We start from the raw sequence: 21,947 nt of genomic DNA on the forward strand, positions 1-21,947 counted from the left end.
ATCAGTTGGTTGTAGCTATGTGGATTAATTTCTGAGTTCTCTATTCCGTTTTATGTTCTCTGTGTCTCTGTGTTTTTATGCCAGTATTATGCTGTTTTGGTTACTACAGTTTTGTAGTATATTTTGAGATCCGGTAGTGTAATGCCCCAGCTTTGTTCCTTTTACTCAGCATTGTTTTGGCTATTTGGGGTCTTTGTGGTTCCATACAAATTTTAAGATTTTTTTTCGGTGGGAATTGAACAATGAGAACACATGGACACAGGAAGGGGAACATCACACTTCAGGGACTGTTGTGGGTTGGGGGGAGGGGGGAGGGATAACATTGGGAGATATACCTAATGCTAGATGACGAGTTGGTGGGTGCAGTGCACCAGCATGGCACATGTATACATATGTAACTTACTGCACATTGGGCACATGTACCATAAAACCTAAAGTATAATAATAATAATAATAATAATAATTACAATAAAAGAAAAATAAAAAATAAAAATAAAAAATAAAGATTTTTTTTCTCTTTCTGTGAAGAATGACATTGGTATTTTGATAGAGATTGCATTGAATCTGTAGATTGCTTTGGGTTGTATTGTCATTTTAACAATATTAATTCTTCCAATCCATGAACATGGGATGTTTTTCCATTTGTTTGTATCCTCTTTAATTTCTTTCATCAGTGTTTTATAGTTTTGCTTATAGAGTTCTTTCATATCCTTGGTTAATTTATTCCTAAGTATTTTATCTTTTATCTATTATAATTGGGATTGTATTCTTGATTTCTTTTTCAGCTAGTTTGTTGTGTATAGAAACACTACTAATTTCTGTATATTAATTTTGTATCCTGCAACTTTACTGAATTCATTTGTCAGTTCTAAGAGTTTCTTGGTAGAGTCTTTAGGTTTTTCTATATATAGGATCATGTCATCGGCAAACAGAGACAATTTGACTCTCCTTTCCAATCTGGATGCACTTTATTTCTTTTTCTTGTATAATTGCTCTGGCTAGGACTTCTAGTACTATGTGTAATTGTTGATTCATCTTGCTAAAATGTTTATATATCAGGATAAAGTATTTTTTGCAGCTATTAAAATATTTGGCTAGTCTACTAAGAAACTATACTTGTTTTGTGGAAATCATAGGATCAACATTTCTTTAAACATAATCAATATTGTTAGTTAAGTACAAAGTTTAACATCAAAATATTTAATGACTTTAAAATAAGAGAAAGTTTAAAGAGAACATTTTCTTGATATCTTATTCTGCTTTATATTTCTTTTTTCATATACACATCTGATACACAGAAAAATGGAGTATGGTTTTTAAGTTTGCCTACACTATTTACTAATGGTATATAATAATTTTAATGTCCAAGAAAATTATTGTCTATAAATGTCCCTTGGTATTCCAATTTCTGTTCAAATTAAAAAAATTCATTTCCATTTTAACATTAGCATTTTTAAGAGAATAACTTAATAATAAAGAAGGAAATAGGAGGCTCTCCTCTGTCACTGCTAGGGAATAGTGGAGAAATCAGAATCTATACAGTACCTTTTGTGTAGCTCTGTGTCTTGAGGCAGGAATTAGCTTCATAGTCTTCTGAGATGTTACTCCCACCTAAAGAAAAACACCAGCTGCCTAGTGAATTTAATTTGAAGTTATTACAGAGATTAAAAGGATCAGCAGATTTAGGTTATAGTGAACCTTTTTGTTAAACTGAAATTAGTGATATAACTATTATCAGTAATTAATTTATTTTCTAATGAGATATGTCATATTAGTCAGAATACATATAGGAAACAACCAAAATAGTAAAATTTATCCTATAAAGTTGTCAAGCCAAAAATAGTTGTGTAAGATGACTGGCAAGATGCTTTATTAAAAAATATCTCTAGAAGCCTTCTTTTCCAACTGCATACAGTTGTTCAGCAAAGTGGTTCAAGAACTTTGAAAACAGATTATAGTTATTAAAATGCAATGGAAGACCACATGCAGTGGCTCATGCCTGTAATCTCAGCACTTTGGGAGGCTGAAGTGGGAGGATCACTTGAGCCCAGGTGTTCAACACCATCTAGGCAACACAGGGAGACTCTGTCTCTACAAAAATTAAAAAATTAGCTAGGCATGGTGGTGCATGCCTGCAGGCCCAACTACTTGGAAGGCTGAGGCAGGAGGATAACTTGAGTCCAGGAATTTGAGGCTGTGGTGAGTCATGATCATGCCACTGTACTCCAGACTGGCTGCATGACAGAACAAGACCCTGTCTCAAAAAAAAAAAAAAAAAAAGCAACATAGAAGATTTCTGCTAAAATACCAAATATGATGATGGCCATAACATCCAATCTAACAGGTGAAGATTATTTTACAAAAAAATACAGAGGATGAAAGCAGCAGGGAACTGTCACTGCTGGTGCATAGTTAGGAGAAGAGGATGGGACCAATGGGAGAGAAATTGGTGAAAACAACACATCATGAGAAAACGTTCATATAGTATAAATGACTTTATTCTGCATTCCAGAAAATTGTATTAAAGTCATCTGCTTAGATTTGTATTTCTGAAACATCAGTCTAGCAAGTGATGTGAAGGATGGCTTGGAGGGAGATGAAGCTGGAGTTCAGGAGCCCAATTTGGAGGTTATTTCAATTATTCAAGCAAGAGAAGATGAGAACCTAAATGAGGGTAATAGAGATGGAAGATATGGGACAGATTCAAGAGATATTTGGGAGTTAAAAGCAGCAAGATGTGGTGACCAGTTGGATATGGAAGTACATAGCATAAACCCCTAGAAAATTGACTGGGCAAACATTTGTACCATTAGCTAAAATGAGATGGCCTAAAAATATGATGAGGAATTGGGGTAGAGAGAATTTTAGGTCTGAAAGAAATTCTGAAAGGCAGTGTGGTGTAACAAAAAGGCACCAGTTCTGGAGTCCGAGACTGTGATTCAAATAGCAACTCCCTAATTTTTAGCTATTAAGCAAATTACTTGCCTTCTCTAACCCCTTAGATCCTCATTTATAATATTGTCTACTTTGCAAATTCTTATGAGGATTAAATATGTTGGTTATGTATGCTAAATTCTTAGAGTAAACTAGATGCACATTAAACTGCTGTCGTTGCTTTTTTTCCCCCTTACGAGACAGTCTCGCTCTGTCTCCCCAGCTGGAGTGCAGTGGCATGATGTCAGCTCACTGCAGCCTCCGCCTCCCGAGTTCAAGCGATTCTCCTGCCTTAACCTCCCGAGTACCTGGGATTACAGGCGCCCGCCACTACGCCGGGCTAATTTTTGTATTTTTTGTAGAAACGAGGTTTAACCATGTAAGCTAGGCTAGTTTCGAACTGCTGACATTAGGTGATCCGCCTGCCTCGGCCTCCCAAAGTGCTGGGATAACAGGTGTGAGCCACTGCCCCCAGCCCGGTTTTCATTGCTTTTACTATGATCTGCCTGGTGCGGTCCAGCTCACAGTAAGAAACAAGTGCCTGGTTCTCCGGAAAAGGGTCCGGGTAGAGATGGAGATTGAGGATTAGAGGCCCCCAGGCAGCCACGGCTAGGGAGGAGGGGAAGGGCCCTGGGGGGAATCTGGGATCAGACCGTGTCGGCATTTTCAGAGTATCCTCAGGACCCGGCAGAAGCCAGTACCGTGGGGGCTTCCGCCGCTTTTCCCCGGTCCCCTCGGACCGTCACAGACGAGAGGGAGCTGCCCAAAGGCGGGGTGCTGAGAGGTCGGCACCCAGCCCGGCTCCTTCGCCTCCGCACCAGCTCCTGGCGACCCAGACTTTCGTCAGTGGAAGGAAAGAATCCTCTCCCGGAGTTGGGCTTGTCCAGCGCGGCGCCCGCCCCATCCCGTGGGTTTACCTGCAGATAATCCATTCGGTTTAAAATCAGATCCATGATGACTACGCGGAGGGGCTAAGCAGCGCCGGACAAGATTACAGGAGAGACAGAGGCTTCGGGCCCGCAGGCCTCCGACCCAGTCAGAAGGCCGCCCGCGACCCCTCAAAAGCCAGCCCCAGCTACCGCGCCCAGGTCCTGGGCTGCACAGGCGGGGCGACAGGGCAGTGGCGTCCTGCGTGACGTCAGTACGCTGCTGCGAGCGGCTCATGGACGAAGATGAAGGCCCGCCCCTTTCCCGAAGCACCGCCCACTGACAGCGTATTCCAATCAGAGGCGGAGAGGAACCAAGGAGGCGAGGTCCGGGAGACTCATACAGGGCGGTTTCCACAGAGACCCCAGACGCAGTCTTGGCTCCACCCTCACCGCGGCCCAGGGCTAATACTGGACTTCTTTCCTTATCGCTGGAGAAAAAACTAGTTAAGCCTGCTAGATTCTGACCGATTGCACTCTGACATTGCAAAGGGTCCCACAAAGAATTAGGTTCCACCGTTATAGGTGCTAGCTTACAGCAGCGGTTCTCAGACTTTTGGCCTTAGGACTTATTTACAAAACTCTTAAAAACCGTTGAGGACCACAAAGACCATTTGCTTTTTGTGGGTTTTCTCTCATTTTTAATGTTTTTTTTATTTCAATAGTTTTGGGTGTACAGGCGGGTTTTGGTTACATGGATGAGCTCTTGAGTGGCGAATTCCGAGATTTTAGTGTACCCGTCACCCTCAGTGTACACTGTACCCAATAGGTAGTATTTTATCCCTCACCCCGCTCCGAATCTCCTCCCTACCTGGAGTTCCCAGAATCCATTACATTGCTCTGTATGTCTTTGCATCCTCATAACTGAACATGCAGTATTTGGTTTTCTATTCCTAAGTTACTTCACTTAGAATAATGGCCTCCAGCTCCATCCAAGTTGCTGCCAAAAGATATTATTTCGTTCCTTTTTATGGCTGAGTAGTATTCAATGGTGTATATATACTACATTTTCTTTATCCACTCGTTAGTCAATGGAAACTTAGCTTGGTCACATATCTTTGCAATTGCGAATTATGCTACTATAAACATGCGTGTGTATGTGTCTTTTTCCTTTGGGTAGATACCCAGTAGTGGGATTGCTGGATTGAATGGTAGCTCCACCTTTATTTATTTATTTAAGGAAACTTTATACTGTTTTCCATAGTGGTGGCATTAATTTACATCCCCCAAGCAGTGCAAAAGTGTTCCCTTTTCACCATATCGACGCCAACATGTATTTTCTAAATTTTTTTTTTTTTTTTTTTTTTTTTTGAGACAGCGTCTTGCTCTTGTCCCCCAGGCTGGAGTGCAATGGCACTATCTCGGCTTACTGCAACCTCCGGCTCCCGGGTTCAAGTGATTCTCCTGCCTCAGCCTCCCGAGTAGCTGGGATTACAGGTGCCCGCCACCACGCCTGGCTAATTTTTGTATTTTTAGTAGAAACAGAGTTTTGCCATGTTGGCCAGGCTGGTCTCGAACTCCTGACCTCGTGATCCGCCTGCCTCATGGCCATTATTGCAGGAGTAAGGTGGTATCTCACTGTGGTTTTAATTTGCATTTCCCTGGTGATTTAGTGATGTTGAGCATCTTTTCATGTTTGTTGGCTATTTGTATATCTTCTTTTGAAAAATGTCCTTTGCCCACTTTTTGATGGGATTGTTTTTTTCTAGCTGATTTGTTTGAGTTCCTTGTAGATTCTAGGTACAAGTCGTTTATCAGATGCACAGTTTGAAAATATTTTCTTTTACTCTATGGGCTGTTTACTGATTATTTCTTTTGCTGTGCAGAAGCTTTTTAGTTTAATTAGGTCCCATTTATTTATTTTTGTTTTTGTTGCATTTGGCTAATATCCAGAAGAGTTTTTTCAATGTTATCTTCTAAAATTTTTGTGGTTTCAGGTCGTAGATTTAAGTCTTTGATTCATCTTGAGTTGATTTTTGTATAAGGTGAGAGATGGGAATCCAGTTTCATTCTTCTACCTGTGGCTAAACTAGTTTTCCCAGCACCATTTATTGAATAGGGTGCCCTTTTCCCAATTTATGTTTTTGTATGCTTTGTTGAAGATCAGTTGACTGTAAGTACTTGGCTTTATTTCTGGGTTCTCTATTCTGTTCCATTGGCCTATGTGTCTTTTTTTTTTTTTTTACCAGTACCATCCTGTTTTGGTAACTAGCCTTGCAGTATAATTTGAAGTCTGGTAACGTGATGCCTCCAGATTTTGTTCTTTTTGCTTATTATTGCTTTGGCTATTCAGGCTCTCTTTTGGTTCCATATGAATTTTAGAATTTTTTTTTTAGTTCTGTGAAAAGTAGTAACGATATTTTGATGGGAATTGCACTGAATCTGTAGATTGCTTTGCAAAGTATAAAGACCATTTGTTTATATGAGTTACCTATTGATTTTTACCATATTAGACATTAGAACTGAAAACAGTGTTTTTGAAAAACCTATGACAAATATCTTAATGAAAAAAAAATTTCCAAAATAAAATGAAATAACTGGTACTGTGCGCAAATCTATTTTCTGCCCATTTTAATAGTACACAGGCGGAGCTTCGAATCTGCTACTGCATTCAATCTATTGTTATATGTTGTTTTTGTTCATGTATATGAAGAAAATTTGGTCCAAACTCAACAAGTAGTAGTTTTTTGAAAGGTTAGTTGCAATGCGAAATGTGACTTCGTTACACATCAAAAAAGTCCATCTGTTAGTATCACCATGGATCTCATCAGTAAAGTCCCAAGTATGGGATATCTGTCAAACTTAGATGAATACATATTTTCCAAAATTCAAATTTGTGCTTGAAAGTTTGAAATTTACACATTGGCAACAAATGTCGATTGTTTTCCTTGAACTGATAGGTTCCCTTCTTGAATTCACAAGAAAGTAAATGCCAAATATCTAAGTCTGAATAATCATAATTTGTAATTCCTTCAAATAAAAAGTGTCCCATGAAAAAAGCAGGAAGTTCAGCTAGCAGCTCAATCCCACAAGTGCTTTTCCTTGAGACAACTAATGTATTTCAGTATTCAATAGAAGGATTTTATACATACTTCTTATGTCATCACATAGAACATTTAAAAAGACATATTCAAGAGTTAAGATGTAATAAATGAGGGCTGAATCAGAAGAAAGAAAAAAGAAAAAAGATATTAACAATGTTGCTGCTTCGTAAAGAATATTTTTATATGAAATGGTTTTTGTTTCCTATCAGTGCATGTTATATAGAATATGGTGTCTACTAGTACAGTTTGGAGCCACTATTTTGATTTATGCTTAAGTACTAGCAGTATTAACCACCATTGTTTCGGTACCATCAGTGCAAATGTCAGCAGTGTGAAATGGCAAATCACAACTTAGTGTTATGAAAATAGTTTCAAAATTGCAGACAGCTGTGACAAGGCCTCAGGAACCACCCCTGCCCCTCGGGGCCCCACAGACTACTGCTGACCCATAGTGACCCAGGATTTAAGAGCTGACATTCTTTGACTCACTTTCATCAGTCCTTCTTTAATGTGCATAGAGCTCTGCCTGGGGAAACACAGGTAAGTTCAGATACAGCTACTTTCCTGATTCTTGTGGCTTTTCTTTTCTTTTTTTCCTTCTTTTTTTTGTTTTTTTTTTTTGTAGAGATGGAGTTTTGCCATGTTGCCCAGGCTGGTATTGAACTCCTGGGCTCGAGTGGTCCGCCCACCTCAGCCTCCCAAAGTTCTGGGATTTCAGACATGAGCCACTGTGGTTTTCCAGGAAAGAGTTCACAAATAATTGTGAAACAAAAAGAATTAAATCCCTGAGAAGAGGTGCTTCTTAAGAAGAGATTTACTGCAGCAATATCTGAAAAAGTTTTTCCTATGTTCCAGACAATTATTTCTCTGAGGCTAAAATAATTCCACATTAAAATAGACAATACATGAAGATGGGTTAGCTGTTCAGCAATTTGGGGGAAATATATATCAATTTAGATTCAAGAAAAAAATACAAATAAATTTTTGAAGTCAACTGAAAAATAAAGCCATAGAAGAGATGGAAGAAAATAGAATTGTATAGCATTTTACAGAATTTTGGAGGTTGGAGGATATAGTATTAGTTTGCTAGGGCTGCCATAGCAAAGTACTACACACTGGGAGGCTTTTCAACAACAGAAATTTATTTTCTCACAGTCCTGGAGTCTAGAAGTCATAGATCAAGGTGTCAGCAGGGAACCAAACCAATCTTCAGAGGCCTCTCTTCTTGGCTTGTAGATCGCCGTCTTCTCCCTGTGTCTTCACATGGTCCTCCTTCTATGTCTGTCTGTGTCTTATCTTTTTATAAGCACACCAGTCATATTATCTCATTTTAAATTAATTACCTCTTTAAAGACCCTATCTCCAACTATAGTTATAGTCTGAGATACTGAAGGTGAGGACTTTAACATGAGTTTTGAGGGGACACAATTCAGCCCATAACAGAAGGGAACTGATCTCAAAAGGAATAGAAGAAACCACAAAGGAAAAAAGCAGATATGGTGTTACATGCCTGTAGTCTCAGCTATTTGAAGGCTGAGGCTCAAGAAGATTGCTTGAGCACAACAATCCAGCCTGGGCAAAAGAGCAAGGCCCCATCTCTAAAAAACAAACAAAAAACTAACTTAAAATAAATGAAAAGTAAAGACAAACATTTCAATATGTCACAACAATGTTTAAATGAAAACAAAAATATAGGAGAAAAGAGTTAATATCTTAAAAAATAGTTCGTATGAATTAATAATGAAGAAATACTATGGTTCTAATAAACAGGTAAAAAAAAAAAAAACCAAAAACAGACAATGCTGGCAGTGCTTACTTTCCATTTAACAAGTGATGTCCACTGTTTAATTAATTGTGTAGAAGGAAAGTAAGAGTCTATTTTGAAGCTCAAATTTATTTTAAAACAGTGAAATGAGGCTATGATATAGCATCAAAACAATATAAAAAGTTCGCGTAATATGATATTTGGAATTCTTTGATTTTGCATCTAAAAATGCAATTTATTATTTTTAAAGTATATACTATGTTTTGTTTCTAAATGATTAGTAAAGATTTCAAGCTACTAATTTTAAGTATTCTCAAATAATTAATTAGCAGGGTGAGGAATTTTTATTCACAATAAAGAAAATGTCAAGTTAAATTACCACTATGTGTCCTCTTTAAAGATGTTTTAGGGTATCAGAGACATCTTGGTGGTCTTTATAAAACTCAACAGAAGATGACTGCCTCTCAGATGTGACAAAGACCACTTCAGAGACAAATTTGCAGAATTACCATGCACCTCAGTAATTTATAACCTTATGTTATGGTGCTAAAGCAACCATTATGAGTATAAGTTAAACAACTCATGGCTAAAAATAAAAGCAATTTAAACTGCATTAAAGTTAAAACCATGAACACACTAGTGGTGGTCAGCTGAGTGACTGAGTCACGAGTAAAAACATTAGTTTCCCCTAACACATGGTATAAATTTAGAAATTCTCAAACTCTTTTTTAAACTGAACAAAGTTATAAATACCCATTTTAGATTTTTTTTTGGGGGGGGGGGTGGTTCATTTTGTCACCCAGGCTGGAGTGCAGTAGCGTGAACCAGCTCACTGCAGCCTCAACTTCCTGGGCTCAAGTTATCCTCTCACCCCAGCCTCCTGAGTAGCTGGAACCACAGACACATGCCACCATGCCCGGCTAATTTTTTTTATATTTTTTGTAGAGACAGTTTCACCATGTTGCCCTGCTGGTCTCGAACTCCTGAACTGAAGCCATCAACCTGCTTCAACCTCCCAAAGTGCTGCGATTACAGGTGTGCACCACTGTGCCCAGCCTGATTTTGGGAGGCTGAGGCAGAAGGATCGCTTGAGGCCAAAAGTTCAAGACTAGCCTGGACAACATAGTAAGACCTGCCTCTAAAAATGTATTTTATAAACTTTATTTAAAAAATTTAAGAAGACACAGAAAGAAAGATTACCACCTTGGATGATGACATTAACCTGCTAAAACACCTCTATGAGCTCCAGGGACTAGGAACCCCTGATGTAGCATAACCCTGTTTGCCTGAACTATTTATGAAGACCAGAGAAGTTAAATGGTTTGTCCCATACCACACTCATTAGTGTGGCTTCAGTTCTCTTTAGACACTGTCCATAAGACAATTTATCTTCCCATTTACAAAAGCTGCTTTCACTTGGCTTGCACATTTGAAATACAAATATATTGACATATTGGGTAAGATAGTTATCCTAAATTGTACCAAATTTGCTTTTAATAATCACAATGTATCATTTTTGTTTTTATTGTGCATCAACTCTGTAAAGATACTGTGTACCATTTTTCAAAGTTTTCTCATTATTTCAAGTCTAAGAACCCAAACTTTTCAACAGATTATGACTTCCATAAAGTCACGGGTGCTCTGTAAATTCAATACAGCAGACACTTACAAAGTATCAAACTTTTCAAACAATAAGTCTAAGAAGCAGTTTGAGTGTTGCTTTCTTTTCATTATCTGTAACTGAGAAAAAAATAAGAATAGCAAAGAGGTAAAAAAATGAGAGATGTCCCAAGGAAAAAAGAGTCCTGAGACTTTGACAATCCTTTAATTAATGTTTTTTTCTATAAAGTTGTTTTTGGTCCTGTTCAAATGCTCCCTTCTTTGAGTTGCCCCAACAACTTCTTTGAGCTTTGTTTTCCCCAAGGTACCTGTTAAAAGTGACTAGGGAAAAGACTTGCTGACCCAGAGCTATTTTTATCCTCAAGTGAAGGACTAATTCTGAGAGCGATCCCCTTGACTAATCCTCATCTAAATCGTATGCTACCACATTAATACCTTATGTCTTAGTGTGAGTTCCCTAAAAGCAAAACCTAACAAGATTTGGATGTGGTGACTCATTAAGGGGATGCTCTCTGGAGAAAGGGAAGGAAGGAAACTGGAAAAGGCAGAGGAAGAATCTAAACCAGGATTTCATCTCAGCTTGAGTCTGGCATCACCCTAATCCTTTCAGGAGCTCTGGAGCATGAACTGCACTGAATAGTTGGCCCCACCTTGAGACAAGGGGCCAGCCCTTTGTGCCGCCACCCATCAGTCACTGGCCATGGGGAGGCGGAGGCATCACATTCCGAGCAAGGCTGCTTCTTTTTAGCTGAGGGCAATTCTCCAGGGGAAGTGATTAGCTAGGAACTGGACAGGAGAATCTGGGAGACGGGTGCACTGGTCCAGTAGAGGGCATCTGGGGAGGGCATCAAAAACATCAACCACACTCACTACACCTTGTCATCACACCTTCTTCTGAAACACCTTGAAATGATGAATAAGGGAAAAGATGAAATATTAAAACTATACCAGTTTGTACCTAGTAAATAAAGAAAAATGCCTGTTAAGAGCTCTACAGTTGTGAGGGGCATGGACCAAAAAAAAAAAAAAAAAAAAAAAAAAAAGTCAGCTTTTTATCCACATGGTGTGGATACCATAAGGCTTATCTTCATACTTCTCTGATCTTCAGATTCCAAGGATCTTAGGCTGAATGTCCCCAGCTGAATCTGCCACTTTTTCATTCAGCATTTTTTCCAATCCCAAAGAAGAAAATTAGAAAATATTCAGTTCCATAGCTATAAGCAAAAACTTTTCACACTTGGAATCCTGGACCATACTATAAAACTATCAGAAACATCTATTATAGAAACTTTGTATCTTTACTATCTTAACATATGGTAACATATAACAATGGAAAAATTCAATATTTTATTCAGTTCTGAGACACAACATAAAGTACATAAAGTCTGAAAAATGTTTAAGACAAATACTCTTAGCATGGCACAAAAGTTAATGAAATGTTCTACAATGGTAGCAAAACATTTATAAAGTTCCTTTCTTAATTAAATCTCAAAAAGTAGAAATTAAGAAATAATCTTTAAAGAGCTTTATGTAGTTCCATTTAACACTTATTTCTGTCTTCAAGTCTAAAGAGCTTTTCTGTGTGATAGCAATGATTTTAAAGTAGCATGTATTTAGTTGGTTTTAGGGACCTCTGAAAATCTTTGAACTATGATCACAATTCGTATTCCTATAAGACTTGACAGCAACTAACTGAAGAGACTCAGGATGTTAAACATAACTCTATGAGAGATTTAAACCTAGCTGGTTAAAAAATGCTTTGAGTGTTTCATAGTCTCTGAAGTGACTGGGGAACTTACTGGTCTGCATGCCTTTTCCCATTAAAGTCAAGAGGCATTGCGGATATTACCAGCATTCAGCTCAATTATGTAATAAGGCATACGTAGATCTATCACAATATATTTTATATAGAAAGTGGAATTGGAATCCTTTGATAAGAAACAAATATGTCAATCATTGTAAGCAATGATGGCAAGAAATGCCCCAACAGGAACTGAAACACACCTGGGGATGCTTGGCCATGTCTTTCCAAGTACGCCCATAGTCATTGCTCTTTCCTATTTCTTCCCATGGGCAGACCCTCCAAAACTCAGCAGGGAGCTCACGGGTGAGATATGAAGTCAGCTGTTGATATCCCATTTAGCATTAAAGCAGCAGAAGCAGAAATTAGATAGTTATAACAAAATGACAATGCATAACCCCCAACTTAAAAGAAAATCACATTACTGAAAAACAACAAATGTAAGTCTAAGACAGAAAGGAAGCAGTCTATATTTTAGAAAAATCTTTAATGTGTTGTTTTAAATAATTCTATGAAACTTAAATATATAATGTAATTATATTTTTCATTAACCCATTTTGTTGTTAAATTCTTCACTCGGGGCTCAATGATTCTAGGATTATCAGTGACACCTAAAATTCTAAGAATGTCTTACCAAGTCATAGCTGGTTGTAAAATTTCTTCAGTTTCTATTAAAAAAAAAAAAAAAAAACCTCTTCAGAACTTGGACAAGGGAAGGTATGCTACATAGTGAGGACTTTTTATTTTTATTTTGTTGGCAGTTCAGTTGGTTTCAACATTTATTGAGCACCTACTATGTACCAGGCACTGTACTAGATGCTGGAGACACAAAGATGAATAAGACATGGTCCCTGTCCCCGAGGAACTGATAGTCTCTTGGAGGCAAACAGGTAGTGCAAAGATGTGGAGTTTACTCTAAAATGAATAAAAATTTCAATAATATAGTAATATTGGGCTTTTCAACACAATGGTATGTCATTGTAATGTCAAAGCAGACAAATAAAATGCATTTTCACGTGATAAAACAATAAAACCATTAAGAGCTAACTTTTAAAGATTCACATGATAAAGGTGGTTAATACTAAAAATTTACATCATAGTTTTTCAAGTATTCCATACTTAGAAATATTATTGCCCACATTTGTGCTATAGTCAAAGCCAAATCCAGGTTGCTGCATCATTCACATCTCAGCATGCTGGGATTCAGTTTCTCACTAAGTTTATGAATTAGAATGGCTAATTCCTCAGTTGCTTGGCTCTTGTCTTCCAAAAGTTCATAACGAAGGCTGGAGATATCTTGCTTGATTTCTTTTAATTCACCTATAGTATTGATATTAAAAAATTATTGGTAAGTTGCTCTTTGGATTTAGAAAAGAACAAAGAGTGAAATTCCTACAATATCAATGTATTTGCTTCATAAGTTCTCCAAGGTAGCTACTTCAAAGTTTTTTCTTTAAAATATTTAAGAAACATCTGTCTTTAAAGGTATACTGACCTTTGAAAAAAGCTATAAAAATAGTCCAGCTATATTTTTTAATAGTAACACTCAGCTTAAAGTATTGTCCTTTGTTGACCTACATTTTAACATAAGGTGAGTCTCTGTTAACTGATCTATAGCCAAGATATCTCCTTTCTGACTACAAGGGAGTCCCTTTGTTTCTTTCAAGTGTAAAGGTTGACACCTGCATCAAATACCTCCCATTGCCAGGATCAAAGGGAATCCTAGAAAAACTAAATTTTACTAAAAATGAATCAATCTATCTGACAGGCAAATAATTTTAAGGCAAATATGAAGTAAGGGAAAGAAAGAAAAAAGAGTAAGGAGTGTTTACTAGGGAAGGCAATGGCAATGGACATGAAGACATTAGTTTGTCCAGCACAAAGGACTAATGGGTAAGGAAGTAACAAGCAACAGTGTAATTGAGGAGTTTAGATATGATACCACTGACAATATATTCTTGAAGAGAATAGGAGAGTTTGGGCTATAAAAATAAATTGCTCCCATAATTCAGTTTGGCAGTATTTTGAGCATATGTATATTGCAATTAAAAACTGGATTCTCTTCAAGGAGAGGCAGTATTTGGTTAAAAAGGAAAAGAAAAGAAACACTGGATTCTCTTGCAAGTGACGGTAATGTAGATAAACCACTGACCTTCAAAAGTGAATGCTGGAGCAAGAATTTACCTTGAATCTAAGAAATGATTCTTCAAACCATTGACTTAGCTTTTTATAATAGAATGGCATTTAAAACACACCTTTGATGATATTTCGTGGTATCTTTAATATGCTTTAAAGTATAATTTCAATATTCTTCTATTATATAAAAGTCAGAGCCTTTTTATTCGAAAAGAATTCTAACTCTCAGGAACACACACAAAACATTTGAGGAGCCCTTTTGTGGCAAAAAAAAAAGTGCTTCCTTTGGCATACGGCAATATAAAAGGAATAAACTGATTTTATTTGAAATCATGAGGCAGACTTCAATGGAAGGAGTAGATTCTCACACCATTCAGTACTGTGGAGGACCCCCCTGCCCCACTTCACCTTCTACTATCCTTTCTTCCTTGTTCCCGACTCATGGGGAGACTACAACCTATGTGTTGTATTAAATATTTAATCTGCCAATTCAGGAAACACAAGTTACTCAAACTCTTCAGATTTTAGTTTCCTCATTAATTAAATGAGGAGGTTATATGACACACTTTCTTAGTAAGAACTTTGTTCAAAACTCCAAATTCTCATTGATTTTCCTCTTTTGTGCAAGGGCTTGGGAAATGCTTCTTGTTTTTTATGCCGTTTTGGCCATACAATTCTTTCCACTTTGTTCCTCCCTCTCCATCCCCCATGGAGGTTACGGTACAACTCATCAGACTTCTGCTTTCTAAACTACAACCTCATTCCAATCCTTTCTCCTGAGACAGTTTGATTAGGTCACCATGATTAGATTTTTGCTAGTTATCAATTATAAATTCACAGGTTTCTCTTCTACATGCATACACTATTGGATTGATTTACATTTAAAATGGATTCCTTGTATTAATCAAGTAATGGCTTCAAAGCCTATGAACAATTTTATTAAGTTTAGCCCTTTCCTCTTTTAGCAGTGTAGATAGATTTAGTGGCATCTCATTGGTGTTGGAAGGTACAGTTTGCATTTTTAGGGCAACTTATTTCTCCCTGATTGATTTCTTTCCAACTCTGGGCCTTTGCTTAGCTCTATCTCCTAGACTTTGGTAAAAAATTTTTATAGTCCAGACAGATGCCCTGCCTCAAATATGCTTTAAAAAAATAAGCTTGCTTAAAGTAAGGAGGCAGGGGGGAAAGTGAAATTCAAAAGAGAAGCACCAGACAAGAAAAACAGGTTAAAAATGTGTTTCTGAACAACAAAACAGGTTTTCCTGAAGACATGAATTCTGTTTTGAGTCACTGTTCTTTTATCTGCTTAACTGGAAAAATGTTAACGCTAATGTGAACTCACTGAAAATGTAACCAATACTACTGAATACCTTATGTCAGAAGGATTAAAAAACTCCTAGAAAGATGTCAGTCTTTACATTCTAAGAATCAGTTAGGGTACTATGAGTAGAGATAAATTGCCTCTGATCAATATTGTAAGTAACTGTTTATTTTAAAAGATGAAGTTTTAGAAACGTAACATAAGATCCTCCTCCCATCTTAGAGGCATCCAAACTATAACCTGGGATTGGATTTTTAAAATATGCCTCAACACGAAGTTTTCTAGGTTCATTAAGTTAGTTATAAAAGGATATTTCTTAAGTTGGAGATGCTTACCTTCATTAACTTCATCATTTTCTTTGTCTACTTGTGCTTTCAAAACATACCGCTTTATAAGTCTTTTCATTATCTGCTGTTGGGCAAAAGTAAATGATTAGATCTCCAATGATATACATAAGTGCCCGAATCCTATTTTCCAAAGAGGCTTACATACCTGTAAAGCAAACAACTCAGGGGAGAAAAAAATTTTATAACTATGTATAGAAAAATTACACAGGTTTCAGAACTTAACTCTCTTAATGCCTTCTACTGAGACTTACTGCATAATCCACCAATACTTTTTTTTTTGCCTCAGAAACGGAAGAAGCTTTTAAAAAGAAATTAAGCTTGAAGATTTGAATTCATGGCTTCTCTTTCAACTAATAGTTTCTTTTTAAGTTACATTGACCTACATTATCACCCGTAGACACTACCTTATTTCCCAGTATTTAGAAAAATACATCAATGTATACTCTATATAGAGAATTTGGAAAATATACAGAAGAACAAAATAAATAAATGCAATCATTGGCAACCTCACCATCCAAAGATAATCACTGTTTTAATTTTCGTGTACGCCTTTCCAATATCTTTTCTTTAAATTTTGTGTATATACTAATTACTGTATTATATTTTATGTTTTCTAAATACCATATATTTTGTTATATTGCATGCTTTTCTCTAATAGCAATATATAGTGACTATTTTCAGTCTAAATAAATGCTCTTCTAGGATAACTGTTTACCCGTATGGAAAAAATTAAATTGGAGACCTATTTCATACCATGAACACAAAAATTAATTCCATTTGCATCTTAAATGTGAAAGACAAAGCTTGTGAACCCTTGAAAGAACGTATTATATAAGACAGTATATTTATAAATTTGGGGTAGACCTGTATTTTTAAAAAAACAAGATTAAAACTTCTGATTACAATAGAAAAGACTGATAAATTCAACTTCATTACAATTTAAAATTTCTGTTTAAAGAGATACCATAAAGAAAGTGAAAAGGCAAGCCATAGACTGGGAGAAAATATTGGTAATGCTTGTGATTAAAAATAATTTAGATCCAAATATATAAAGAACTTTAATTCAATAAGAAAAACTCAAATAACCCAATTTTAAAATGGGCAAAAGACAAACAAATGTTTCACAGAAATGGAAACGTGAAGGGTCAACAAGCTTAAGAAACAATTTCAAACTCTGTTGCAGGGAAATACAAATTATGACTAAAAGGAGACACAATTTTACATCTAATAAAGAGAATTAATAAATCTGGTTATGCCAAGTGTTGGAAAGGATATGGATCAATGGGGACTTTTATATTTTACTGGCAAGACTGTAGACAACTTTGAAGACAATTTAGTACTATCTTTTTAGTTTTTAAATTGATTTCTATTAAAACAAATTTTAGAGCTGTAGTCTCACTATATTGCACAGGCTTGCCTCAAACTCCTGGGCTCAACGCCGTCCTCCTGCCTCAGCCTCTCAAGCAGCTGGAGCTATAGGCATGAGCCACTGCATCCAGGTGGTATTATCTTTTAAATTTGAACATTTGCATACCCTTTCACCTAGAAAGTCCACTTCTCAGTATAAGGCCTAGAGAAACTTTGCAGGTATGAACCAAGAGACATACAACAATGTTGGTAGCAACCCTGTCTGAAATTGCAAAACACTGGAAACAATCTAAACAAATATTAACAAGAATAGACAAATTGTAGTATTTTCAATGTAATGTTATTGTGTTCATTAATGAAATTAATGCACCATAGCCACACACAACAGTGTGGATGAATCTTAGAAGCATAATGTTGAATGAAAAATTCCAGTTACAGAAGACCACAAAGTATGAAGCTATTCTTATGAAGCTCAATAACAAGTAAATCTAGAGAATATATTTTTTAGGAATACTGACACATATAAAAAATTATATTTGAAAAGAAAATCAAAGCAAGAAGAGGAGAAACCCAACTTCAAGATAGGGATTAACTCTTAGGTGGAGGGAGAGGAGTAGGTATGGAGGTGCATATAAGTAGAGGCAATGGACAGATAATGTTATCATTGTCAGGTCAGTGGTGGTTCCATAGGTGTGAATGTAATTATGCTTCATAATTTATTTTGCATTATACATATTCTTATGCATGTAACAAACATTGTATATAAAAGATAACAAAGGAAAGGGAAAAAGACCTGAACTAAAATGCAGACATAGCGAGAGTAGAAAATATATACTTCAATTTTAAGAAAGTAGAAATTATGCCAAGGTCAAGTAAAAGAGAAGAATTTGGGAAGATTCAAAATGTTATGCAGAGAATAACAACAGACTGAGAGGGCCCATGCTACTGAAAAGGAAAAGCTCATTTTTCCAGTCACTGTAAGACATAAAACCTGTTGAATTTTGTAGAATCTAGATCCCAGGACAGACTCACAGCTAGATGGATCTTAAACTGGACTGATTCATTCATTCAGCAAATATTTATTGAGAGCCAATTCGGTGGCAGGTACCATACCAGGTGCTAGGAATACAACAGTGAACACAGTCCCCAGTCCAGTGAAACTTCATATTGATATGGAACAATTCACAATAATGGGTGAACACATCAGGGATCTGGTTAAATTTAGGGGACAGTGAAGACAGATTCCTATAAAATGAAAATATAAAGTTATGTGTATCAGTTAAAAGCAGCTTGAAAGGCAGTAATACAAATTGGTGGAAAAGAAATGACTGTTTAACAAGTAGTGCTGAGACAAGTTGAGCCTCTGCACAAGGCAAGACGGTACCTGAGATTAGACAGAAATCAGTTTCCCCACACATGACACTACCTGGTAATAGTCCATCCCTTTGTTCATGTTGGAAAGATAGTTCATGAGAATTCTAAAATGATCTGCAGCTCAGAGAAGGAGACAAAGATTGGCCATCCCCATTCTATTAGGAAGCTTGTCTAGTAAACCCAAGACAGTATTGTGTAATAGGCAACAAAGGCTCAACCCAAGTAAACCCAAGACAGTATTGTGTAATAGGCAACTAAGGCTCCCCCTGTCGCAATAGTTCCTGAATGAAATCTGTTTTTACCACTTTAGCTACTGTCTGGCTCTGGTTTTCTTTAACACAGTTGAGACTGTGAGTTGCAAGAACAAATCATGTAGTTTTGAGTTGTGACTCCATCATTCACAAGCTCTGGAACCTTGGTATCTTAATCTGTGTAATGGAAATGCTAGACTGTGTCTTGTAAAAGAGACAATACATGTAAATTACATAGTAGGTGCTCAAATAATGTAACTATTATTCTTTCATTATTATCTAGGCTTCTGTAAAGCAAATCTTGATAAATCCATCTTAATGATGGTACCATAAGCAAGGACCATGAAACTCATATGTAACAAGTAAAAGTACCATTTTAAATATTACCTTTAACTAAATTTCCAACTGATTCTTTAATTAAAGCTAGTACCAAAAATTAAACTGACCAATAACAGATTCATCTTTTTTCCCTCTTGCTCAAATTGCTAACTAACTAACTAACTAACACAAAAGAAGTCTATAGATTAACTTCCACATTCCACAAACCTCCAGAAATTATATAGCTTTCTTGGCACAAGCCTGTGAATCACTCTTTAAGGAAGACATTCTAACTCTATAAAGACTATTGATTTTCTCTGTCCAGGGTATGGAAATCCTAGAGAGAGTTTCCAAAACTGAAACTGAGTGGTAACCAGGTAAAGATTCCAGGCGGTACTTACTTCAAACAGTCCTTCCTGCAAACAAACCCAAGTTCATTTTTCAACCCTCCATTAAGACTGGGAGAAGAAATAAGATGTGGGCAGTTGGGTAGCTGCGGGGTGGTTAGATATCTTCCTTCCCGAAAGGAGTGAAAGCTTTTCTTCTCACTTGGTATTTTTTACTGATTCAAATTCAACTAATAATTGTTAAGCACTCTATCAGGTACTTTTACATTCATTCTCTCACTTAATTCTACAGAGAAGCCAAATTTGACTGTCATTAGTAGATTTTGTACTATGAATTTTAACAATCTAAAAAGTGCAAATGAAGGGTAATAAGACTGATGTAGACAAATAGAAAAAAAACTCAGAAGTATAGAGTAAAATTTTAGAAAGGAAAAGGACCTTGGGAATCATTGTTTTTCATGTTTTATACCACTCATGAAACTTTGTGAAAGATTACCATTACACAGCTTCTGTATAAACTTCTGTGATTGAGGGCCTGCTATTTTTCCAGACAGCTGGTTTAATCTATTTTTGGACAACTATAGCTGTTAGAAAACAACTCCTTTGTATTGAAGCTAAAGTAACTATCAGTACAAATTCTGTTCTTTGGGGCAACAGAGAATAAATTTGTTTTTTCTTCTACTTGATTGACTTTTACCTGTTACTTTTTTCTGCGTTTTTTTGTTTTTTTTTGAAGAGGGACCTGCAAACCTATTGATTGACTTTAAAATATCTACTCTTCTAGGTTTCCCAGTTCTGTTGACCTAAAGAAAAAATCTGAGGCAAACTAAATATATAAGTAGAGAGTTTATTTGGGCCAAGTTTAAGGACTGCAACCTGGGGAGCACAGATTCAAGTTGCCCTGAATATGTGCTCCAATTCACAGCAATTACTAGTGGGTTTTTAAAGGAAAAGAAGAGGCAGTTCCTAAGTTGTTTATCAAGGACTTACATTGAAATAACATAAGCTTTTGACTGGTTATACATTGTTCTTTGTATCACAAATTCCAGGTACATGAAGATAACAGGTGAGGCTGCAAGTCAGGAACAAATGAATTTAGACAACTGCCCTCAGGCATGGGTAGAGGTAGGGAGCTGTGACTGAAAGTCCCATACTCATGTTCTCTGGGCCTGCATACCTCACATAGTTCAGACTGCTCTGAGCTATTTTTGTTTTCTCTATTCCCAAACCATTTTATTTATATTTCATTGCATTTATATTTATTTCTATTTCATATATAGGCATAACTATACCACATAGCATGTAGTGTTATGTGAATATTTGTCTACTTATACTTTCCTTTCCTTCCTCCTAACCTCAACACTGCCATTCTACTTCAATAGACAGATTCTTGAAGGCATGACCTATATCTTTGTATCTGTATAACCTAACATCATGTATAACAGGGGTTGTCCCTGAATGTGCCTGAAGCTCACTGTGAGTGGAGTTCAGGAACATCTCATTTTGCCCCATTTAGAGAAAAACTGTCATGTGCTTCCAGTAAAACCAAGCCATCAATGATATCCTTCATGGATTAGACCAGAGTCCGCCACCTGGGCCAAAGACTGTCCAATACTGTATTTGTTTGGACCAAGGGTGTTACCAAAGCAAAGTCATCTGTGAAAGCAGATCTGCCAGCAAGAGACAATAGAGAGAATAAAACTCAAGAACCCATAGTCCAGCTTCTGTGGAGTCTCACAATAAATTCCTATTTCTTAACATATCATAGCATATCTGCGTGCTTTTAACTTGAAATAACCAAACACAAATATCGTTATAATAAATAATAAATAAAATATTGTTAAAATTAGTAGAATTTAATCATAGCCATCCTCCTATGTTCATGAGAAAAAAAATCACACCCAGTTAAAAAAAATTCTTTACACACATAAAAGAATTACTTCAATATGCTATTAATAATTAATTTTAATATAAATACCACTATTGATCAAAACATTTTTGGTATTTTTGTCTTTTTTTGAGAGAAAGGATCTTGCTGTGTCACCAGGGCTGGAGTTCAGTGACGTGATCATAGCTCATTGCAGCCTCAAACTCCTGGACTCAAACTGCCCTCCCACATCAGCCTCCCAAAGCACTGGAATTGTAGAAGTGAGCCACCATGTCTGGCCCTGATCAAAACATTTTTGAAACTCTTCCGCTGTGGCCCCTTGGGGCATATTTGAATCTCTGTCCTTGAAGAAATTGTTTTGGAGAAAAAAAACCCTCATTTGGATATAAAACACATAAGGTGATGACCCTATTGGTGACGGCTACATGTTTGTTGAAGTTGGATGTGATCATTTTTTAAAAAAATGCAAAGTCATGGCACTAAGTCTTATTAATAGGAATAATTAGC

General features: G+C 36.6%; 2 protein-coding genes across 8 annotated transcripts in view; both read right to left on the bottom strand.

The window, feature by feature from the left end:
* Positions 1 to 4,091, bottom strand: part of BBS7 (Bardet-Biedl syndrome 7) — a 45,808-nt gene extending 41,717 nt beyond the window's left edge. Inside the window, exons 1-2 of the mRNA XM_024245818.3 lie at positions 3,852 to 4,091; positions 1,546 to 1,611 (exon numbers count right to left, since the gene is read on the bottom strand). Coding sequence (XP_024101586.2) covers positions 1,546 to 1,611; positions 3,852 to 3,887 — 102 coding nt within the window. The 5' untranslated portion in view covers positions 3,888 to 4,091. The remainder of the gene's footprint in view (positions 1 to 1,545; positions 1,612 to 3,851) is intronic.
* A 7,530-nt stretch (positions 4,092 to 11,621) lies between these two features.
* The window catches only part of TRPC3 (transient receptor potential cation channel subfamily C member 3), a 73,690-nt gene continuing 63,364 nt past the window's right edge, over positions 11,622 to 21,947 (bottom strand). For 5 of the 7 annotated variants that reach the window (XM_002815112.5, XM_054554429.2, XM_054554428.2 and 2 more), the window contains 2 exons: positions 15,883 to 15,958; positions 11,622 to 13,410 (listed from right to left, as the gene is read on the bottom strand). In XM_002815112.5, coding sequence (XP_002815158.1) covers positions 13,268 to 13,410; positions 15,883 to 15,958 — 219 coding nt within the window. In that variant the 3' untranslated portion in view covers positions 11,622 to 13,267. The remainder of the gene's footprint in view (positions 13,411 to 15,882; positions 15,959 to 21,947) is intronic. The other 2 variants (XM_054554426.2, XM_054554425.2) reach the window with 1 other exon arrangement.

This window comes from Pongo abelii, chromosome 3 (genome assembly GCF_028885655.2).
Source record: "Pongo abelii isolate AG06213 chromosome 3, NHGRI_mPonAbe1-v2.0_pri, whole genome shotgun sequence".
NCBI lineage: Eukaryota > Metazoa > Chordata > Mammalia > Primates > Hominidae > Pongo > Pongo abelii.